We start from the raw sequence: 22,669 nt of genomic DNA, 5'->3' as shown, positions 1-22,669 counted from the left end.
CTTCCTTTCTTCCATCTATAAACATTTCTTATTTTTCTTTCAGGAAAAAAGTATGTGTATGTGTTTGTGTGTATGTATTTATGCATATGTATGTGTGGTCACATGAATTATCTGCCTTTGTATGTGTTATAAAATTGATATAAATAGTTTAAGTTTGTAGTTGTTAGCATATGATTAATAAAAGAGATTTTATTTTTAGTAGGTATTGCTGATGTGCTGTTCAAATGGACTATTGAAGTAGAATGAATTATACCATTTACACTTGTAGAAAGGTCTCCTCAGAATGGTTACATCATCAAAGAATTAAATAGGTCAGAAACACTAGCTTCTCCCATGTGGATGACTTCACTGAGAGTTTATCTGGAACTCACCATTCTATTTGAGCAAGACCAGGAAGGATGTCTCAAAGAAGAATGTGATGAGTCAGATACATAGGAATGAACTCAAGTATGTCATCCCAAAGAAGTAGAAAAACCAGTCTTGTGATGATAAATAAGTATGAAATGAAAATACTCCAGAAGACTCGTAAATCTCAAGGACAAATGATAGAACCAAAGGTTTAGGGGTCATCTATTTTAACCACCTAACTTTAAAGATAAGAGACTTTAAGAAACTAAAGTCACCCTCTCCCAAAGCTGAAGTGATTTGCCTAAGGTCACATAGATAGCAATCAAAGGATTCCACAGGATTTGAACCCAGGTCTTCTAACTCCAAATCAAGAGTTTTTCCCTTACTTTTCCCCTTTGTGAGGGCTCTGACTTACATATATTTATTTATTTTGAGAACAGGGCAGTTAATGAGATTAAGAGACAAATATAGTTTGTATAAAATGTTAGTCTTGGATTTAAGAGGACTTGAATTCATTCCTGCCTCTGTAATTTACTATGTGACCATATATGTCACAGATGGATATAAATCACAATTGTATAAATCATACTTGATCCCACACTTATGCAGCCACAAGCACTTGACTTATTTACATGAAATCACAGAACATAGAATTGTAGAGTTGGAAGGGATCTTATCAGCCATTTATAGTCAAAAGTATACTTGAAAAAAAAAGGAATTACATTTATTATTATTCCCAAAGGCCAAGTGGTCACCCAACCTCTACTTTATGACCTCCAATAAGAGTGCCCACTGTCTCCTGGGAAGCCTATTTCACTTTTCAATACTTTTAATTATTAGGAAGTTTTTACTTAAAATCTTATCTATTGGGCTTAGGTCTGTCTCTTTGCAACTTGTTTATATGGGTCATGGCTCTGCCCTCTGGGCCCAAGCAGAATATTTTCAATCCATCTTCCACATGAAAGTAAGTCCTTAGAGAGCTATAATAGGCAACTAGGTAGTATGCAGTTGATAGAATGTAGGATATGAAATAAAAAAGACTCATTTTCCTGAAATCAAATCCAGCCTCAAACACTTACTAGCTGTGTGACCCTGGGCAAGTCACTTAGCCCTATCTGCCTCAATTCTTATTCTGCAAAATGATCTGGAGAAGGAAATGAGAGACCACTCTGGTATCTTTGCCAAGAAAACTCCAAATGGGGTCATGAAGAATTGGATATGACTGAAATGAATGAACAACACCCACAGCTGTCATGCTTCTCTGTCACCCTCAAACTCTTCTTTCCCAGTGTTCTATTAATTGGGCTAAACATCTCCAATCCCCTAAATCATCTCCATATGGAATGAATTGAAGCCTTTCTTTCTTCAAGTTTCTCAATATCCTTCCTACACTATCTCTTAATCTCATTGATCTCCATGTTCTCTAAAGTGTGGTGGCTAGAACTGAATCCAATACTCGTTGTAGGGGGCTGGAGATTAACTCTTCATCTGGGGAGGATACCCTTTCAAGAATGACAAACTCTGGTGAAAACCCTTTAAAGAAAGAGAAATTTATTGATTTATTTAGGTCAAATGGGTGCGAGACAGTGTGCAGGACCAACTGTCTCCCTGAATAGAGAAAAGTTCAGGATTTTTATATACTAAAAGGATGGGGTCTATGTGACTTGGAAAGGAAAGATGGGGAGGGGGCTGAACAATTAGAACAAACTGGGGGCAATTAAGGGAGAATAGGTAACATAATAGGTGCCTTTGGATCTGGGGGCTTAAACATAAGCATACATCATTTATGACAACCTGATCATAAAGGTAGAGAGGTTGCCTATCTTGAGAAACCTAGTGATGTTGGAGTTCATAAGTGATGTTTGAGATGTAGGAATAAAGGTGGGTGAGTTATCTCAAGAAACCTAGTGTATTTGAGTTGCAAACAAGAGGTATCCCCTCATGTTCAGACCCTTTTCTTAAGGCTAATGTAAAATATTCAAATCTTAGAGGTAGAGGATCCTATGTTTGTTCAATTGCCAGCCCTACGAGGTGAATTCCTCATGTAATCTTTGATCTATGGTCTCTCTAGGAATCTGTGCCTACCACACACTGAAATAAAGTCTGACCAGAGGTGACTACTACCTTTTTCTTTCTAGATCTGTCCATAACAAAATGAAATCCTTTTGCCTGGGAAAGTTTGACTAGATTGAGTGAGTCTCGAGATAACTAGGGCAGGTAGGTGACCAACCGATAGAGCAGTGGACTTGGAATGAAGAAGATTCATGTTCATGAGTTTGAATCCAGCCTCAGACACTTACTATCAGTGTGATGCTGAGCAAAAATCACTTACCACTGGTTGTTTCAGTTTCCTCATTTGTAAAATGAGTAGGAGAAGGAAATGTCAAAATACTCCTCTATCTTTGCAAATAAAATCCCCAAATGGAGTCACGTGGAGTCAGATACAACTGAACAACAATAGGATATCTAGATTCTCCTCCTGGCTCTACCCCCAACCTTGCTGGAGTTTTGAAGAAACATGGGCTTGTCTTTTTCGAACTGACAACATTCAATCTACTTAACCATTTAAAAAGCTTAAATCTAAAGGCCCCAAAATGAAGAGCTATCCTTTTTTCTGGAGACACTTAACTGGTGAGTTTCCCACTAGGGTTGACAGATTTCTTTAGGACATGTAACACTACCTAACCACCACTGAAATTCAACCACCTTTAGTGAAATTGGAGGTGAAGGGGAGTACATGCACAAATATTTAAGGAAAGCTAGTCATCTCCCTTGGAATGAGGAACCTGAAAGGACTCTTGGTCAAAGAGGATTGTAATTCAAAGATTAAAGGGAATAATTGACCTTGGCAACCCACCATGCTTTGTGGAGGAGGGGAAAATACATTTCCACCTGCACACAGGGGTGGACCGAAACTGGTCAGAATGACTCCGCCAATGCACTTTACCAGGCAGAAGGCAGAATGTGGAGAAATATCTCTGTCTATCTGTCTCTCTCACATACTCATACACAAAGAAGTCCTGCTATTCACCCATGGTGCCCCAAGGGAGTATAGTCATTGAAACAAAACTAGTTAAACTCCTTTCTTGAATACAGTTTACTCACAGGTTGCTGGGACAAGATTTGCACCCTGCTCTATTTCATTCAATGGTAGGAGAAAAGAAAAACATAATGGAATAATAATGGATGGCATTGGCTGTTTGTTTTAAGGAAATGGCAGAATAAAATAATAATTCACATTCTTACTGAATTTTAAGGTCTGCAAAGGGCTGCCTTTTCAATAGTCCTGTGAGGCAGTTCAAGTTTGTAACCCTTCACTCAGAGATGTTGCTACAGAGACTTGATGGAGGGGAAATATTTCTGTCAAGACATCATGCAGAGTTGTCTGATTTTCTAAGCTTGACCTTGGAAAGAACTTCCATAGAGAAGCTATGTAATTAAGACAGAGAAACCATACAGCCAATTCAGAAGAGAAGGACTGTGAGCTGGGCTTCTCTTGCAAGTGGCCAGGAAATAGTGGGAATGGGTGCTATCTCTGTAACAGGAAATGAGGAAAGTTGAGGAGTTAAGACTGTGATGTGGTAGAGGATGTATAAGGGATGGGGACACCACTGAGTGGAGCAGCACCAGTGTATTGGAGAAAAGAGCAAACTGTGATTTGTGAGAACTTAGAATCTAGTCTATAGCGCCTGTCTTTCCTCTGCTTTCCTAGAACCCTCTTAAGGAACGATCATAGCTCCCCATTACCTATCTGCCCACTTTACATTCTATTCCTCCTTCAATTAGCAGGAAGGATATTGGGAAAGGTAAACATTCAACCTCTAATCTACAGCCAATTAAGTCTACAAGTGGAAGTCTATTCCTTTCAGTTTTTATTTGCATTTCTGTGTTATTTTAAATTGCTATTAAAAGAAAAAACCATTCTGAATGATTTTAATCCAAGCTAATAAGTGCACACATTGAGAGTAGGGAAGGCTATCCAAAAGGGATACTCTTGCACAGCCTTTTTTTGATTCAGGCTGAGGCGAAGGCAAGTCAATTACAAAGAGAATTTCTGTAAGATTAGTAATATCTGAAATATCCATAGCCCAGACTGCTTTTAAATCTGGAGTGAGGCTTAAAAGGTGTTAAGATTAAAATTAATATACAATAATTAAGTATTATATTTTATAAAGTTTATTAATAATAACTAAAGTAAAAGTTAGCTAACCCAGCCCTGGTTGTGAGAGAAGAAAGGGTGAGAAAGGCAGTCACAGACCTTATAAAAAATAATGTGAAGACACAAACATGGGGGTGCAGGGAAAGGGATGCTGGGAGAAGAAAGGAATTCTGGGGAATGTAGTTCAAAAGGTACAAAATTTCTAATTATGCAAAGGAAAAGAGACAGTAGTAGGGAAAAGCAGAGGTCTGAGTTTTTCTTCAGATAATTATACATCCTGCACACAACACACAGCCAACCCCCATCTTGATTGCTGTTAATGCCATTGTGTATATGAAGATATTAAGGTTAAGAGATATCAAATGTCTTAACCAGGGTTATGTGGCTATTAAATGGAACCCAGGGCTCCACGTGCCAAAGAATATCCATCCTTTGTACTATGTTAAACTGCCTTCATTCTATTTTTGTTTGGTTTTGGTCCAATTTTGTGACTTTGTCAGGGTAGGAGAACTGGTATGGAAACTCCTCTATACCATGCTATACCATTCCATACTGATGTATAATGGCTGATGTATAATGGCACCCTACACGGAACTTTGAGAGATTAAACCCATGATCACATAGCTAATATGTGTTAAAGGCAAGACTGGAACCCATGTCTTCCTGACTATAAGATTATCTGCCACACCGTGCTGCTTCTCTTTCCATTATTTATACCCAGAAAATGGTACTATCATTAGTTAATATATATTATCTATTTTCTATTTCTATTTCTAATTTCTAATATTAGGATTAGCATAATAATAGAAAATATAATTTCTAAATAGAAATATTTCTATTTCCAATACATGTATTAGAAAGCACCTAATGATATATATGTACATATATACATACTTTGTGTATATATCCACATTAGCAAATATAATAACATGTTTGGATTTTAGTTCACAAATGTACATAAAGAATATGTGTCAATTTATATTTCTTGGCTTGAAGGGAAACTACACTGAATAATGTTAATTTGAGGTCAATTTTAATCTTTATTGCTAAGTAATCTCTATAAGCCCTACAATTATCTTTATGTTCCTCAATGTTTACTAAGAAAATAACAAGTCAGAAAACAGTGGTGAAGGCTCCACCCAGGGCTTAGCTTTTATTGTTTCTTTTGAGACATTACAGCTTGGTCTCAGTATAATAGGATAACTCCTCAAATTTTGTCTTTTGCCAATTCATAAAATGACGACTATTATTCTTAACCTGTATTCAACATGTAAAAGGTGAATCCCACTTGCATTTCTGATATGTGATGGCCAGTTTATTGAGCTTTTTTCTCCATTAAACAGTTTTCTTTAGTTAAATTGAAAACTTTTATTTCTCCCATTTTCTGGATATGTCTAAAGATTTATTTATATATATATATATGTGTATGTTTTGTTTGTTTTAAAGAGGGGTGTTAATCCTTTATGTGTCATGACAACCTGCTAAACCCCTTCTTAGAATGGCATTTTTAAATGTAAAAAATAAAATACATAGGACAATCGAAGCCAATTACATGGAATAAGGTTATAAGTTATTAAAAAAATAAACAAGTTTACAGTCTACAGGCTAAGAACCTCTGCTTTAAAATATCCTTCATATATTTAGTAACATTTAACTAGGAGTCAGGAAACCTGGATTCTAACCCCAACTATAATTTACTGCCTATGACTGTGAGCAAATTCCTTTACCTTTCTGGGCATCAGTGTCCTCATTTGAAAAGGAGAGAGCTGAATTAGAAGAACTTAATTAAAGTCTATCCCAGCACTAATATTCAGTCATTCTAAACTAGTTGTGAGACGAAGCATCACTCGAATATTCAAAGGAATCTGTGATCTACCTCCAGTAACACAGTCCCCTCTTCCCTGCCCATCCTCTGTGCCTCTTGTCTGTGTCCTCCTATAATTTTGCAATTGGTTGGGGGGGGGGGGTTGCTTCCTCCCATCCTCTATATAACAAAGATGTGACCTTTTCCATCAGTTGTACCTCACTCTCACAATATGACCAGTCCATCTTCTTTTTTCACTCACATAATTCTTCATCCTTCATACCACTTACCTTTACAATCCTTTATTTGCAATGTGCTACAACCTGCTCAGGTCCAGCGTCTTCATTGCCCTTTAGGATATATACATTTCAAAGCTTTCCAGACTGCAATGCTCTATGACTCATGTCCATATGCTGCATATGAATGTATCTATATAATCCATACACTCAGGTGTATAATCCATCCACCAGTACTTTGTTTTAATAAGGCCATTAAAATGTTGATAACCATTCATCAACTAGCAGAAAGGAAGAGAGTCCAAGGATAAACCCAGGCAACTTGGCCTTAATGTAACCTCTCCAGCTCAGGTCATCTAGTATCATCATTTATAGGTGAAGGAGTCTATACATAGGATATAATCCATACATACTCAGCATTCCATATAATACTGGGAAGGAACTTGAGGTCATCTAGACAACTCCTCATTTTATTGATGTAGGAACTGAGGCATAGAAAAATCAAAGGACTTGACCAATATCGCACGGGTGGTAAATGTCAGAGGTTGAAATCCAGTTCATGTCTCCAAATCCAGCACTTCTTCCTTTTTTCCTTCTTATATTTTTTGTTGAGAACTTTGCATTTTGTCAGCACTTTTCTGTTTTCCCTATGGAGGTCTAGCTTGTAAACTTAGTATCCAAGTGTATCCTCCTAGTTGATTAGGAACTCCTTGAAGGCAGTAATTCTGGTGATTTCCATCTTTGTATTCTCAGGACAAGTATCTTGCCCATTCCTCAGTGTGATGGCTCATTGTGCCATTACATGGTGCTTGTTGAACTTAGAGGGCCAAATGTTAGGGTTGCTTGATGCTTGTAGGACTGGCCCATGGTCATATGATAATTAAGCATTAGAGAGGTGGGATTTGAACCTAGATCTTCTGAACTCCACATCTACCTTTTTCCATTCTCATGCTTCTACACACATAGAAATTCTTTAATAAACAATGGATTGAATTTTGTTGTCTACTATACACTAAGAAAGAAGAATCACTAGAGTCACAAGAAACATGTAAAAAGAAAATAATCTTTCCTTCACTTATTCTCTAAATATCTTTTATTTTTAGCTTACCTTGTTTTTCCTTTTCCTCTTCTTCCTTCCTTTCACCACCTGACATACTGTCCCATTCTCCACATACTCTATGGTCCTCACACTGGCTTCTTTGCTATTCTTTAAACAATACAATCCATCTTTCTACTATGGAATATTCACTGGCTGCCCCCCATATACTAGGTAAAGGTTCATCTCTGTCTCTTGTCTTCTCTGGCTTATTTCAAGTCTCACCTAAAATTCTACCTTTTACAGGACCTCTGTTAATTATTTCCAATTTATTCTGTGTAAATTTCCAATTTTTCCTCTATTATTGCCAAACGATCCTTTAGTTTCTTTGTATATAGTTGTTTATGTATTGTGAACTCCTTAAGAACAAAATCTTTATTTGTGTCCCCAGCAGTTAGCATCGTGAGTAGAACATAGTAGGTGCTTAATAAATGTTCGTAGATTATAATGATCCAAGGCAGTTATGAAAGACTTAGGATGAAAATTGCTGTCCATCTCCAATGGATAGACACAACTGATGGAGTCTGAATGCAGATTGAAACATAATTTTTTCACTTTGTTTTTCTTATTAATTAATCTTTGGGCAAAATGACTAATATGTTTTGCATGATTTCACAAGTATAATTGATATAATGTTTTTTGCCTTTTCAATGGATGGGGAAAGGTAGTAGGGAGTGAGAGAATTTGGAACTGAAAAACATTTTTAAATGTTAAAAATAAATAGATAATAAATTAGAAAATATAAATACTTATTGATTGATTGACTAAGCTTAGCTGCTTAAATCTATGGAGATTCTTTTTAAAAAAATAAAAAACCCTTACCTTCCATCTTGGAATCAATACTATGTATAGATTCCAAGGCAGAAGAGTGATAAGGGATAGGTAATGGAAGTCAATTAACTTGCCCAGGGTACCACAGCTAGGAAGTATCAGAGGGCAAATTTTAACCTGGAACCTTCTGTCTCTAGGTCTGACTTGCAATCCACTGAGCCACCCAGCTGCCCTTGGAGTTTCTTTAAAAAGAAACTTCCCATATATTTCCTCACTAGCAGAGGTAGGAAGGTGAAAGGTCTGACTAATAATACTGAAGTCAAGATCATCCCCATAGGTTTATAGTTAGCTAAGGAGACTACCCACCCAGGGCTTTTATTAAAGACATTGCATTGCCCTTTGTGTCCCAAATAAATATTTATTTAATACTAATTCTGTGTGTATCTCCAGATTAGCCAATTATTATCTAAATGGGTGTTTTGTGTATTTTAGTCACCTCAGCCAATAGTTTTATCAAATAGAAACAATAAAATCATCCCAATACTTCTTAGGAAGTGGGTGTATCAGAACCATGTAGGTGTAAACACTCAAGGTGGAAACCACATCTAAATACACACAGTAATTGATTTTCAATGAGTCTTAAAAAAAAAAAAAAAGAATTCAGATGTTTTGGATTTTAGAGGTGAGATATCCTAAGAACACTCACTGACTTCCCACCCATGCCAATTTGGTTATCTTCTCTTTATAGGCTTCTATTTCCTCTAGTCAAGTCTCTGCACAGCCTCCTCTGGGAATGACCTTGCCTTGGCTTCTTTTTTCCTAACCTTTCCAAATTTAAATCTAATCCATTGAAAATCAATTAGTTCTGTGAAGTTTCTATATGGAGAGTATTCTCTGACCCTTTGCACCATATCTTGAAGGCTAAAGTTAACCATTAGTAAGTTTCCACCAAGGTGAAAAAGTTTCAACTTCGGTTCAGGACTATGTGTCCTCCAGATAGAAATCTAGGCACAGTGATCCATTATTGGAAGACTTTCTGGAAGATGAACCATCCAGTGATTTCCCTTTTTCTCTCTTTTATTCAGATGTAGTAACTTAGGAAAACTTTCTTTAAGGAAGGGATGAAAATATGCACAGGTAGAGGAATTGTCTACTGGGATTCATTCAGGCAATTAGCATTTTTATTAAGCATCTACCATATGCCAGGAAAAAAAATATCAGACACATAGAGATGACTCAGTGGATATACAGTGAGCTGGGAGTCAGGAAGACCTGAGTTCAAATTTAGCCTCCGACACTTACTGTGTGACCTTGGACAAGTCATTAAAACTTGTTTGCCTCAGATTCCTCATCTGTTAAATAAGCTGGAGAAGTAAATGGCAAATTACTCTACTATCTTTGCCAAGAAAACCCTTAACAGGGTTGCAAAGAGTTGAACATGACTAAAAAACTACTGAACAATAACAACAAATACTTCTCTGCATTTATTCTATTTATTGTTTATTATAGCATAGTATTATCCCATTACATTCATGAACTACAATTGTTTTATCCATTCTCCAAATAATGGGTTTATGCTTTGTTTCCAGTTCTTTGCTACAACAAAAACTGCTACTCTAGACATGTTATTCTATAGGAAACCTTTCTTCCTTTCTTTCTTTTTTAGCTTTTCAGCAAATGATTGAACTTTTTATTTACTTATTTTTTAAATTTTATTTAAAAATTTTTTCCATGGTTACATGATTCATGTTCTTACTCTCCCCTCCATCTCCCAACTCCTCTCCCCATAGTTGATGTACATTTCCACTGGTTTCTTCATGTGTCATTGATCAAGACCCATTTCCATATTATTGATAATTACACTGGGGTGGTCGTTTAGAATCTATATCCCAAATCATGTCCAAATCAACCCATGTGTTCAAGCAGTTGTTTTTCTTCTGTGTTTCCACTTCTGTAGTTCTTCCTCTGAATGTGGGTAATGTTCTTTTCCATAAATCCCTCAGAATTGTCCTGGGTCATTGCATTACTGCCAATAGAGAAGTCCATTACATTTGATTTTACCACAGTGTATCAGTCTCTGTGTACAATGTTCTTCTGGCTCTGCTCCTTTCACTCTGCATCAATTCCTGGAGGTCATTCCAGTTCACATGGAATTCCTCCAGTTTATTATTCCTTTGAGCACAATAGCATTCTGTCACCAGCAGATACCACAATTTGTTCAGCCATTCCCCAATTGAAGGGCATACCTTCATTTTCTAGTTTTTTGTTACAACAAAGAGTGAAGCTATAAATATTTTTGTACATGCTTTTTCCCCTATGATTTCTTTGGGGGTACAAACCCAGCAATGGTATGGCTGGATCAAAGGGCAGGCAGTCTTTTAAAGCTCTTTGGGCATAGTTCCAAATTGCCATCCAGAATGGTTGGATCAGTTCGCAACTCCACCAGTAATGCATTAATGTCCCAATTTTGCAGTATGTATCTAAAACCATCAACAAGCATCATATGCGATGGGGATAAATTAGAAGCCTTCCCAATAAGATCAGGCATGAACAAGGATGCCCGTTATCACCTCTATTGTTTAACATTGTCCTAGAAACACTAGCAGCAGCAATTAGAGAAGAAAAAGAAATTGAAGGTATTAAAATAGGCAATGAGGAGACTAAGCTATCACTCTTTGCAGATGATATGATGGTCTACTTAAAAAATCCTAGAGAATCAACTAAAAAGCTAGTGGAAATAATCAACAACTTTAGCAAAGTTGCAGGATATAAAATAAATGCACATAAATCATCAGCATTTCTATATATTTCCAACACATTACAGCAGCAAGAGTTAGAAAGAGAAATACCATTTAAAATCACCCTAGACCATATAAAATACTTAGGAATCTATCTGCCAAATCAAGCTCAGGAATTATATGAACACAACTACAAAACACTTTCCAAACAATTAAAAATAGATCTAAACAATTGGAAAAACACATTGCTCATAGGTAGGACGAGCTAACATAATACAAATGACCATTCTACCCAAATTAATTTACCTATTTAGTGCCATACTTATCAAACTACCAGGAAACTTTTTTAAAGAATTAGAAAAAACTGTAACAAAGGAACAAAGTTCATTTGGAAGAACAAAAGATCAAGAATATTAAGGAAAATAATAAAAAAAAAGTGAAGGAAGGTGGTCTAGCAGTACCAGATATTAAACTATACTATAAAGCAGTGGTCATCAAAACAATATGGCTAAGAGAAAGAAGGGAAGATCAGTGGAATAGACTTGGGGTAAGTGATGTCAGCAAGACAGTATATGATAAACCCAAAGAGCCCAACTTTTGGGACAAAAATCCACTATTTGACAAAAACTGCTGGGAAAATTGGAAAACAATATGGAAGAGATTAGATTTAGATCAACATCTCACACCCTACAGTACCAAGATAAATTCAGAATGGGTAAATGCCTTGAATATAAAGAAGGAAACTATAAATAAATTAGACGAACACAAAATAGTATACTTGTCAGATCTCTGGGAAAGGAAAGATTTTAAAACCAAACAAGAGTTAGAAAAAATTACAAAATGTAAAATAAATAATTTTGATTATATTAAATGAAAAAGTTTTTGTACAAACAAAAGCAATGCAACCAAAATCAGGGAAAGGAAACAACAAACTGGGAAAAAATCTTTATAACAAAAAACTCTGACAGGGGTCTAATTACTCAAATATACAAGGAGCTAAATCAATTGTACAAAAAAATCAAGTCATTCCCAAATTGATAAATGGGCAGGGGAAATGAATAGGCAATTTTTAGATAAAGAAATCAAAACTATCAATAAACACATGAGAAAGTATTCTAAATCTCTAATAATTAGAGAAATACCAATCAAAACAACTCTGAGGTACCACCTCACACTTAGCAGACTGGCTAAATTAACAGCAGGAGAGAGTAATGAATGTTGGAGAGGATGTGGCAAAATTGAAAACTTTCTTTTTGTTATTAACCTAGATATTGACAACCTGTTTTTAGGAAACTCCAAAATGACCCTTCAATCTCACAGTCTGTCTTGTAAGAAACCCCTTTGCTGGCCTTTTGTCCCAGACTGAACCATAAATCTTCAGGTACCCTCTGATTACTTCAGATAGGATTAGCAGATTTAATCAAGTCTTAGGTACCATTTGTCTTCCAAGGTATTATATCTAGACTACTTCCAGGTGTTCCAGCCCCTGGCTTGGATCTTCCTTCTCTATCCTGCATGTAGCCAATCAATTTTCCTTCCTTTCCTATATTCCCTAAAGAATATATAAGACCCCAAGTTCTTGAGTTCTATGGAACCCATTAGTGGTGCCTATTCCCAGAGATATTGTTTCAGAGCTTAACTGTGTATGCTTGACTGTGTATGGTGGCCACCAGAGCGTTGTCTCCCTTGTCCTGATTAAAGATGTGTCTTTTCTAACTGTTTTAGTGGTTCTATGTTTTTCAAATTTAATAATATATACTTAGTGCTAGAATCTCTGGGCATTTCAGTCCTATTTTCCACCCCTCTTTTCTCCCCTTTACCTTTATTAGCAAAGTTCCAATTGGTTCTTAGAACTGTTTATACCATTTCTCAGCTCTATCACTAATGCATTAATGTGGGGTGGCTCAGTGGATGGAGAGTCAGACCTAGAGATTGGAGGTCTGATATTCAAATCTATCCTCAGAGACTTCCTAGCTGTGTGACCCTGGGCAAGTCACTTAATCCTCGTTGCCTAGCCCTTACTGCTCTTCTGCCTTGGAAACAATACACAGTATTTATTCTAAGATGGAAGGTAAGAGTTAAAAAAATTAATTCATTAATGTGTTCATTTTTTCTCTAGTAGTATAATTTTTGTTGCTTTTGTTGATTAAATTAACCCTTCAACTTTGATGATTTCCATTTTTTGTCATCTTTACCAGTTGGGGAAGCTAGGTGATGCAATGGATAGAGTGATAAGTCTGGAATCATAAATGTCTGAGTTCAAATCAAGCTCAAATACTTTCTAGTTTTGTGACCCCTGGGAAATTACTTAACCTTTATCTGTCTCAGTTTCCTCACCTGTATAAGGGAGATAATATTAACACCCATTTCCTAGGGCTGTTATGAAACTCAAATGAGATAATTATAAAAGCACTTAGCACAATACATAGTAAGCACTGCATAAATGTTAGCTATCATAATTATTTCTATCAAAGAATTCTTGATTAGTGCCAATATTAGCAAAATTAAAAAAAAAATCTATTGTAGTTCAACCACTTTTGAGTTAGGCTTCCAGAGAATAATCTTATAGCTCAGAAATGTAATTCCTCGTTGTATGAGGACATTTAATGGAATTTGAGATTGGATTTAGATCTAACAGTGGAACAACTTTATTGGTGGTAGTACTTGACTCACTGAACATACTTCACAAAGACATGTTGGGTTATATCATACATAGATTTCAGTGACATATGTCTGAAGTCAAAATGACTATCAAATACACTTTTACATTGAGACAGTTTTTTCTTTTCTTTTTCTTTTTTAACTACATGCCTGTTTTATTTAAATACAGGTTACATGGCCTGTGTTTAGTGTAGTTTATTCTTTTCTTGGGCTGGTGGAATGGTGTTCTGAGAACCTAGGAGACTGAGTTATTAAATATTAATCATTTGTCTTGTTATTAAATATATATGCTGAATTGTAGGTTCTTAAGCTCTCTCTGTGCTTGTGTGTGTGTGTGTGTGTGTGTGTGTGTGTGTGTGTGTGTGTGTGAATCTCCTTGCTCTATCTAGTAAAGCCAATGGACCACTTTGCAGAATAATGGTCCTAAACTACTGAAAGAAATGATAAATTTCAGTTAGCGGCTAGTGGAAATAAATATTAATTTCTTCTCCCAAATCAAGTTCATGGGCCCTGTGAAACTGGAGGTCCATGAAACTCAGGTTAAGAATATCTGTATTAAAATCATATTGAGGGGGAAGCTAGGTGGCTTAGTGGATGGAGAACAGGCATAAAGACTAGAGGTCCTAGGGACGGGAGGTTCAAATCTTGCCTCAGACACTTCTTAGCTATGTAACCCTGTACAAATCATTTAATTCCCCTTATCTAGTCCTTACCATTCTTCTGCCTTGGAACCAATACACAGTATTGATTCTAATACAGAGAGTAAGGTGTTTTTTTTTTTTAATCATATTGAAGAGAGGCAACCTGTTGGACTGGACTGGAATTAATACTGAATTTGGAGTTAAAGGATTTAGGTTTTGATGCCACTTCTGCCCCTTAAAATTCATTTGACCTTGGGCTTACATTTAATATCTTTGGGTTTAGCTTCCTCACCTATAACGTGAAGGGCTTCTTATAGTTTTAAATCCTATGGTCCCAGTTTTTTCCCCCACTCTTTTTTCCTTTAGAATATTTTTTCATGGTTATATGATTCATGATTCCTACCTTCTCCCCTTCTCTCATCCCACCCTGGAGCTGACAAGCAATTCCACCGGGTTATACATGTATCATTGTTCAAAACCCATTTCCATTTCTATTTGCAGTAGAGCAATAATTTAACATCAAAACCCTAATCATATCCCCATTGAACCACACAATTGATCATATGTTTTTCTTCTGCATTTCTGCTCCCACAGTTCTTTCTCTGGATATGGAGTTTTTTAGAACCCAGGCTCATCTTCACACCTAGATAAGATATTGAAGAAGAACCTCAGTGGAGAGAGGAGGCAGTTAGAATGCATAGAGACATAATTGTGTAGATGTGAATTTCTGGGAGTCAGTGACAAAGCCTCTTCCTTTCCCTACTCCCTTAAAAAGGACAAGGGAGAGATGTAAGAGGACTCATGTAGGCACAGCATTAGGACAAAAAGATGTCATTTCCTAGAATGTTGTTTGCCAAAGGTGCATGCTAGAAAATTTCCAAGCAGAGAAAGAAAAACCAAACCTTCACTTTTCCAAAATGGTGTGGACAGAGAACTGTGGCAGAAATCATCAGAGTGTTGGGAAAAGAGCCAGAAGAGAAGAAGAATAAGGAGGAAGGACCTGTTAGAGATAGTAGAGATGAAAAGAGCCATGAATTGGCCTGAAGTAGGAACTGGGACTAAAAGACAAGTAGCCAGAAATGTCTCACTATCCAAGCGCTGTAACATTTTACTGAAAGGGGACAATATGGGAACTATGGAACAGAAGAGCAGATAGCAAATGTCCTGAGACTCATCCAGCAGGTCCCCAAGTTAATGGGAACTTTGAAACTTTCTGACCTGGTTTTGATAATTTCTAAGAATGAAAAACAAAATGTTTCTAGGGGTGAGAAGCAAGAAATTATATTCACCAGAGGAATGAGGTTATATTTAAAAAATGCTTAGCATGGTGCCAGCACATAATAGATGCTTAATAAATTATTCCCTTCCTCCATAATTTCATTCAGTACAGGGGATAATATACTGGCTCCCTCTTTATTCTTTTTTTTGTGTATATATTTATATGTATATGTATATTTGTAAGTGTGCCATGGGTGGTGTGTGTGATGTGTGATATGATGTGATGAGTATATGTTTGTGTGTGTGTGTGTGTGTGTGTGTGATTTCACCTATGTGGGGAACTACTGATATAGAAACGCTCCATCAAAGCATATGTGTACCTTATCTGTAACTTATAGTCTAAAAACTGGCCCCATGATGATTAATTTGTTTCTATGTTCTTTTGATTATTTATAGACACTTGGGGAAAGTGGGACACCTCTTTTTCTGAGTTCAGGGAATTATACCTATTCACTTTGCCCCTCCCAACTTGGAAGGTCCCATATTATTTCCTCCAATTAGAAATCAGATCATCTAATACATTGCTTATTTTTAATTAATTGGTTTTATTTAATTAATTGTTTTTAATATATAAAAATCTATCTCCCCCTATTTGGGGGTTCAAGCCTAAGCTGAGTAAGAACACTGGTTCCAATTTGTTGGGTAATTGCCATGCATTCCTAAATAAATGTATATACTTGGAAGATCAGACTTTTGTTTCCTTAGTCATTTCATCTTTCACCCACCACAGAAGTCTTTCTGTCTTGGTGTTTCTGCCTGAGTAAAAATGGAGGAGGAGGGGAAGTAGCTGCTGTGTGCTAGTCAAGGGAGACACAAGTACATGGAATTAAACAATCTACTTAAAAGGAACTTAAATTGTCAGGGAAGATAACTCCAATATCATTGGTAAATTAATTTTGTCCATTTCATCAGCACAGTCTACCTTTGAATTCAGATACTTAATATGTTCAAGCTTAGACTAAAGGAGGCAATATAGTATTGTGAAGAGTGAATCACGCTTTCTTTGTCTATCAATCAACAATTTTTAAATTAATCAATCAAGAATTTAAAGTACCCCTACTTGACACTAAGTAAGAGAGTTCACAAGTCACTAGAATAAGTTCACACCTCCAAAGGCTACTGACACCCTCCTTGGGCAATGCTAGGCAAATTGAAAGACTGTGATTGGTTCCTATAAAGTGGGGAAGTGACAGAAAGTGATATGGAAAAAGGACCATAAAAAGTCCTGAACTTCCTGTCCATGAGACTGCTCCTTTGGACTTGTTCTTTAAACTGCCTCTTTGGAGGACTTTGTGTTGAGCTGGGTGAGTAGCTGGCCTACCTTTCCTAGCTTCTGGAGAGATTGGTTCCGGAGAGACCTTTCTTTCCTGGAGGAGCTTGTGTTGGTGGAACCCTTGCTGAAGATACCACCGAGTCCTCTGGCTGAAAATTACCAAGTCCTGCCAGGACTGAGCTTGACATTGGAACAACACTTAGGGTGGTAGGCTAGACATTTCTCTACCCTCTTTTACTCTTTCCACCTCTTTGTGAATAAAGCTACTAAAAGTCATTTTGACTTAAGCTATAATATTAAAAAAAACCAGTGACCACAATAGTACTTTAGAACTTTCATGTTAGCATAAAAACCTAAATTTTATATTTTTGCAGTATGATAAAAAGGATGCTGGGTTTGGATTCAGAGAACCTAGTTTCAAATCTTGGCTCTGCCACTAACCACCTACCTAGAGAACATAGAGAAGTTGCTTTACCCCAAAAGTTTTAGTTACTTTATTTGTAAAATGAAAGAGTTGGATTAGATGACCTTTAAAGTCTTATCTCCTTCAAATCAAAGATTCTACATGGAAAAGAGTCTGGATTTATAGTCAGAGGATTTCAGTTTAAATCATGGTTCTAGTGCTTCCTATCTGGATGACCTCTTTGGTTTTCAATTTCCTCAACTAAGATGACTTGTAAGGTCTCCTCTAGCTCTACTTTCTATAAATCTTATGAAGAATCTTTTCAGCTACCAGCTCATGAAGTACATTCTGAAAATCCCTGAGTTAGACGATCTCTTAAGGCACTATCTTACTTTCTGATCTAAAAAATTCATTAAACTTAATAATAAAAACAATATACTTCATACAATTGATATAGACCTTTATTGAGAACTGATATTCAAAATGAGAAGAATCTGGAACTGATAATAAGAGAGGAGATCTTTGAACTTGTATTAATTTACACATTGATTTGGCAAGCACAGTGAGAAAATAATCATGTTCCAAAGAAAAAAATGAGTTCTAAAGTTTGGTATATTAATAACTCTGAATTCAACATTTATAACACTTTCATAAATGATTTGTTCCTGCCAGTATTTTCATTAGAAAAGTATTTACAACTGGCAAGGGCTTTTATATACTTTATTCAGGCTTCTGGATCTCATTGACTTTCAAAAGGGTGACTTTTCCATTCACAGTCTCCTTCATTATGGCCATGATCTTTGGAGCTGAAGAGACAAAGACAAAAATAATTAGAAAAAACACAGTGAGCATGTTCTCCCCTCAGTATGTCTCCATTAAAACTTACCTTTTTCTGAAGTTTGCATATTTTGTGCTTTCTAAGATAACAGAATCAAAAATACTCAGGAAACCTGGGTCCTTGTAAGCTTGTTAATAGAGAAAACCTTCAACAAAGATTTCTCTCAATTCCCTAGCTTCTGGGTGCAAGTGGATTTTAAAAATAATATCTTATCCCCCAAATTGTATGTAAAAATTTTTTAACATTTATTTTTCAAAATTTGATTCCAATTTATCTTCCTTTCTTCCATCTCTTTCCCTTGTCCTGAGACAGTAAGCAATTTGATATAGATTGTACATGTAAAATATTTTTCCATGTTAGCCGTTTTTTTTGGAAGAGATATAGAATAACAACAACAACAAAAAAAGAAAGTGAAATATAGTATGTTTCGGATCTACACTCAAATTCCATCAGTTCTTTCTCTAGAGGCAGATGGCATTTTTCATTATGTCTTTGGGATTGTCTTGGATCATAGTATTGCTGAGAATAGCTAGGTCATATAAAGTTGTTGTTACTGTGTACAATGTTCTTCTGGTTCTCCTCACTTCACTTGGTATAGTATATTTTATGAGAGAGGTATTCTGTGGATGATGTCTTGGTTCTTAGGTTAATAACTCTTATTAGATTCTTTTTTTTTAAACCCTTACTCTTCCATCTTGGAGTCAATACAGTGTATTGATTCCAAGGGAGAAGAGTGGTAAGGGCTAAGCAATGGAAGTGAAGTGACTTGCCCAGGGTCACACAGCTGGGAAGTATCTGAGGCCAGATTTGAACCTAGAAACTCCTGTCTCTAGGCCTCGCTCTCAATCCACTGAGCTACCCAGCTGTCCCCTCTTATTAGATTCTAATGGGGATGGAGGACAACAATAATAACTGGACATAGTCAAATGGATAAGCAAATAGGTTAAAAAACATTCTGCTAGAGTGTCCTTGAATTTTAGTTTTTCAGATTATTTCAGGTTAACTTCTTGATTGGCACCAAACTCTAGTCACTGTCTATGAGCAAACAACCAAGGATCTTTTATGTTTATGTACTTGGGAGGAAATGGGGTGATCAGACTAAGAGCTTAGTTTGTGCTTATCAAGTAGTATATTGAGTCCCGGGCACCATATTTTAAAGGGAAAATGACACTCTGGGATATGTTCCAAGGATGACTGAGATGGGGTAGGATCTAGAAACAATGTTATTTTAGGAACTCAACATAGTCTTAAGAAGAGAAGACTTAAATATGATGAGAGAGTACATGAAAGCTGTTCCTCAATTTTGAAATATTGAAGAGTCAGTATTTTATAATCTTTTCAATAAATATTCATTCAGTTGTACTATGTACACAATAATATCTTAGTTCTTAGGTGATACCCAGAAAAAGGTAATGGACACTTTGCTTTTAGGGGGAACATTTCCCCCCCCAAAAAAGGAAATAAAGTAACTATAAAATAGAGGAGAATATATTAGTGTTAGGAAGAGAAGTCTTGGCAAAGCAATAGTGAATATTCAATAAATGAATGAAGAATCTAAAAAATAATAGCTTTGATGTGTGTTTTTTGGAATATAGACTCAAGAGGCAGCAGGACTTCTTAGTAGAATTTATGTAGGGTGAAATGGGTTGCTTTTCAAAAAAGTGAGATGCCTACCATTCAAAGTGTTCAAACAGGGACTGAATGTCCATTCATCAAGGGATGTCATAGAGGGGAGAGGGGATTGGTTAATTGGGTGGGAGGCCAGATTATATGATTCTAAAGGTGCCTTCTAACCCCGAGTGTATGCTTCTCTGATATCTGGGAAGAGAATTACTATAGATGGATGATGAGAATAATTTTCTTTTCATTTCTTAAGTCTCTGAAAATCAGAGTAATCAGGGTATAATAAAAAGGATCCTAACTTAGGTTAAAAAGAGAGGGCAACCTGTTTATTCTTGTAGGCTCCTTCACACTTTGCAACTAGTCAGTAAAGGTAGTGTAGGCTACCCATCATTCTTTATTAGGCCTTAGAACATATCTGTAAGACATGAATTTTTGACATGTACAAAATTAGGGCATTTAATTAGGAAGAATAGTTTGAAACAATGAAATTCTTTACCTTTTGTTTCTGATTTGTAGTCTTCTCTTCTCCTGTAAAAGTTAAAAGAGCTTAGAGAAAAAACACCATCATGAATAATAAAAATTGACATCATTTTAACTGCATTGGGAGGATAATATGATTGGTGTTATTATACTCATTTTATAGATGAAGAAACAGACTCCAACCATTTGAGACTTGCCTAAAGCCTAACAGAAAGCATAAGAGCTTGGATTTGAATGCAGGTTTTTCCAATTCCAGAACCAGCACCTTTATTAGTAAGCAATAATGCTCCTCATCGACTCCCAAGGTTGGATAGAGAAAGCTAGCACTGGAAGTGACATCATGAGGTGTGGGAAGCCAATAAGAGAAACAGAGTTTCAAAGAGATTAAAATCCTAGACTCCTCTTTTGACTCCATATAAGATCCACACCTTTTCTTATTGAAAAAAACATTATAGTCTCATTGGAAAGCTTTAAGTTCTTAGCAAACCAACAGTTACTGCGTTAACAATTTCTCTCCAAGAAAATTAAGATGCCTGAACTCTAAAAATATTCCTAAGATAGCCAAAGGCCAGAGCTAGACAAGACTTCATCCACCCAGGTGTAGTCCTCCCAATAAAAAGTACAAGACTCAATTCATTTATGATATCTATAGAATATAGTTACTATTCCCGGAATTGGCTTGCTGATAGCCAGGTGGCTAGAATTTGGCTTTGGACCCTTTTCTATCTCTATTTTGAAGCCTAAAAGGGTTTTTTTTTGTATAATTTGTAACCTCTACATAGTTGTAAAGTTTTTTTGTGTTCTTCGTGTGAAAATAGTATATAATAAACTTGTGACTCAATGGCACTTTGGAGAAGCAGCTCTGAGTTAACAGTCAGGATTGTCTCCCGTGTCCTGTTACTTTCTTATCAACTAATACATCCATATCAGATTATCTGGAGATGTTGGATAGCTTTCAACAATGAGGCCTAAGAAATAGGTGCTCTATATTTTGTCTGTTCAGGTCACAGGTCTCAGAAAGTGTCTAAAGGTTTGGTTCAGAGAACTGATCTCTAACCCCTTTCTTTATCCTGAAACTAGATTGAGGATCTCATCGAATGTTTTCTGAGTTAACTCTTGAAATTTCTGATTAGGGATTGTTGAGGTCAGAAACAGTTTCTAAAAGAAAAAACATTAAAAAAATCAAAGTTTGAATTCAAAACGAAAGATTTGTAGACATCAGAGAACTAGGTTCTAAATTTGATTGTGACATTTATTAGTTGTATGGTCTTGGGTAAAAAATTTTACCTCACCAGGTCTCAGTTTACTCATCTGTAAAATAGAGATAATAATTCTTGTACTACTTACCTGCCTTACAAGGCAGTTGACAAGAATGCATTTTGTAAAACTTTCAAGTGCTATATTAATGTAAATTATTATTATCATTGTTAATAATCACCAAATACTCATTAACAATAATAATAGGTTAATAATAATTCCATATTGTGGGTCTTTTTCTCATCCTCCTCATTGAAAAAGAAATTCTTAGACTTGTACACTGTGAGTTAGCTTTGTAAAATATTCCAGATAATTTCTTATCACTCACTGACATTTTTAGTTCTTTGTATGTATGTTCATTATGTTCATTTTTTTCGATTATCCCAAAGAACACTGAAAGTTAAAAAGTAGTGTTAGATATCCAATAGTCAATGAAGTATTTCATGACATAAATAATCAGGACTCTCAATGAAGAGAGTAGTAGATTTGGAATCAGGAGACCTGTCTCCGCCATTTTATTAGTTATTGTGACTTTGGTCTATCTGTGGGCCTCAGTTTCCTCATTAATGACCTGGGAGATATTATCTGCAGGACACACCTCGCAAGGCTATTTTGACAATCCAGTGAGATAAAGTATATATCAGATGTGTAGCTAGGAGGGTCCTTAGATGTGTTTTCCATACTTAGGGTTTGACATATTCTCAGTCCCTGCTCATCCCAGTCCTAAGTGACAAATGGGATCCCATTTTCTTACCTGTCCCCATCCCCAGATTCCCAACCCTGGTGTCCTTTTCCTGGGACCCTATGGCTAAAGGAGGCAAAAGGGAATCCCCGTAAGGAATGGGTCATTGCTCTATAGGCAGAACTATATCCATGGTTGGACTGTCCCCTATGCTAACAGTACTTCTCCATCCTTCAAGCCACTGCCCTCCCCACTCATGGACAGATGAAAGATTTACTTCTGGAATCCCTTCCAAATTCAGACTCCAGAGCTATGGTTCTTTCTTTCTTTCTTTCTTTCTTTCTTTCTTTCTTTCTTTCTTTCTTTCTTTCTTTCTTTCTT

General features: G+C 36.2%; 1 protein-coding gene across 2 annotated transcripts in view; it reads right to left on the bottom strand.

Moving 5' to 3' along the window:
• Positions 1 to 17,901: 17,901 nt before the first annotated feature.
• KRT23 (keratin 23) overlaps positions 17,902 to 22,669 on the bottom strand; it is a 30,969-nt gene continuing 26,201 nt past the window's right edge. Inside the window, exons 7-8 of one of the 2 annotated variants that reach the window (XM_044671883.1) lie at positions 20,366 to 20,397; positions 17,902 to 18,214 (exon numbers count right to left, since the gene is read on the bottom strand). In XM_044671883.1, the coding sequence (XP_044527818.1) occupies positions 18,129 to 18,214; positions 20,366 to 20,397 (118 nt within the window). In that variant the 3' untranslated portion in view covers positions 17,902 to 18,128. Of the gene's footprint in view, positions 18,225 to 20,365; positions 20,398 to 22,669 lie in introns of both variants that reach the window. The other variant, XM_044671884.1, reaches the window with a different exon arrangement.

This window comes from Gracilinanus agilis, chromosome 4, assembly GCF_016433145.1.
Source record: "Gracilinanus agilis isolate LMUSP501 chromosome 4, AgileGrace, whole genome shotgun sequence".
In the NCBI taxonomy this organism is placed as follows: Eukaryota; Metazoa; Chordata; class Mammalia; order Didelphimorphia; family Didelphidae; genus Gracilinanus; species Gracilinanus agilis.
Note: the sequence above shows the minus strand (reverse complement) of the source record. Positions and strands in the feature narration are given on the sequence as shown.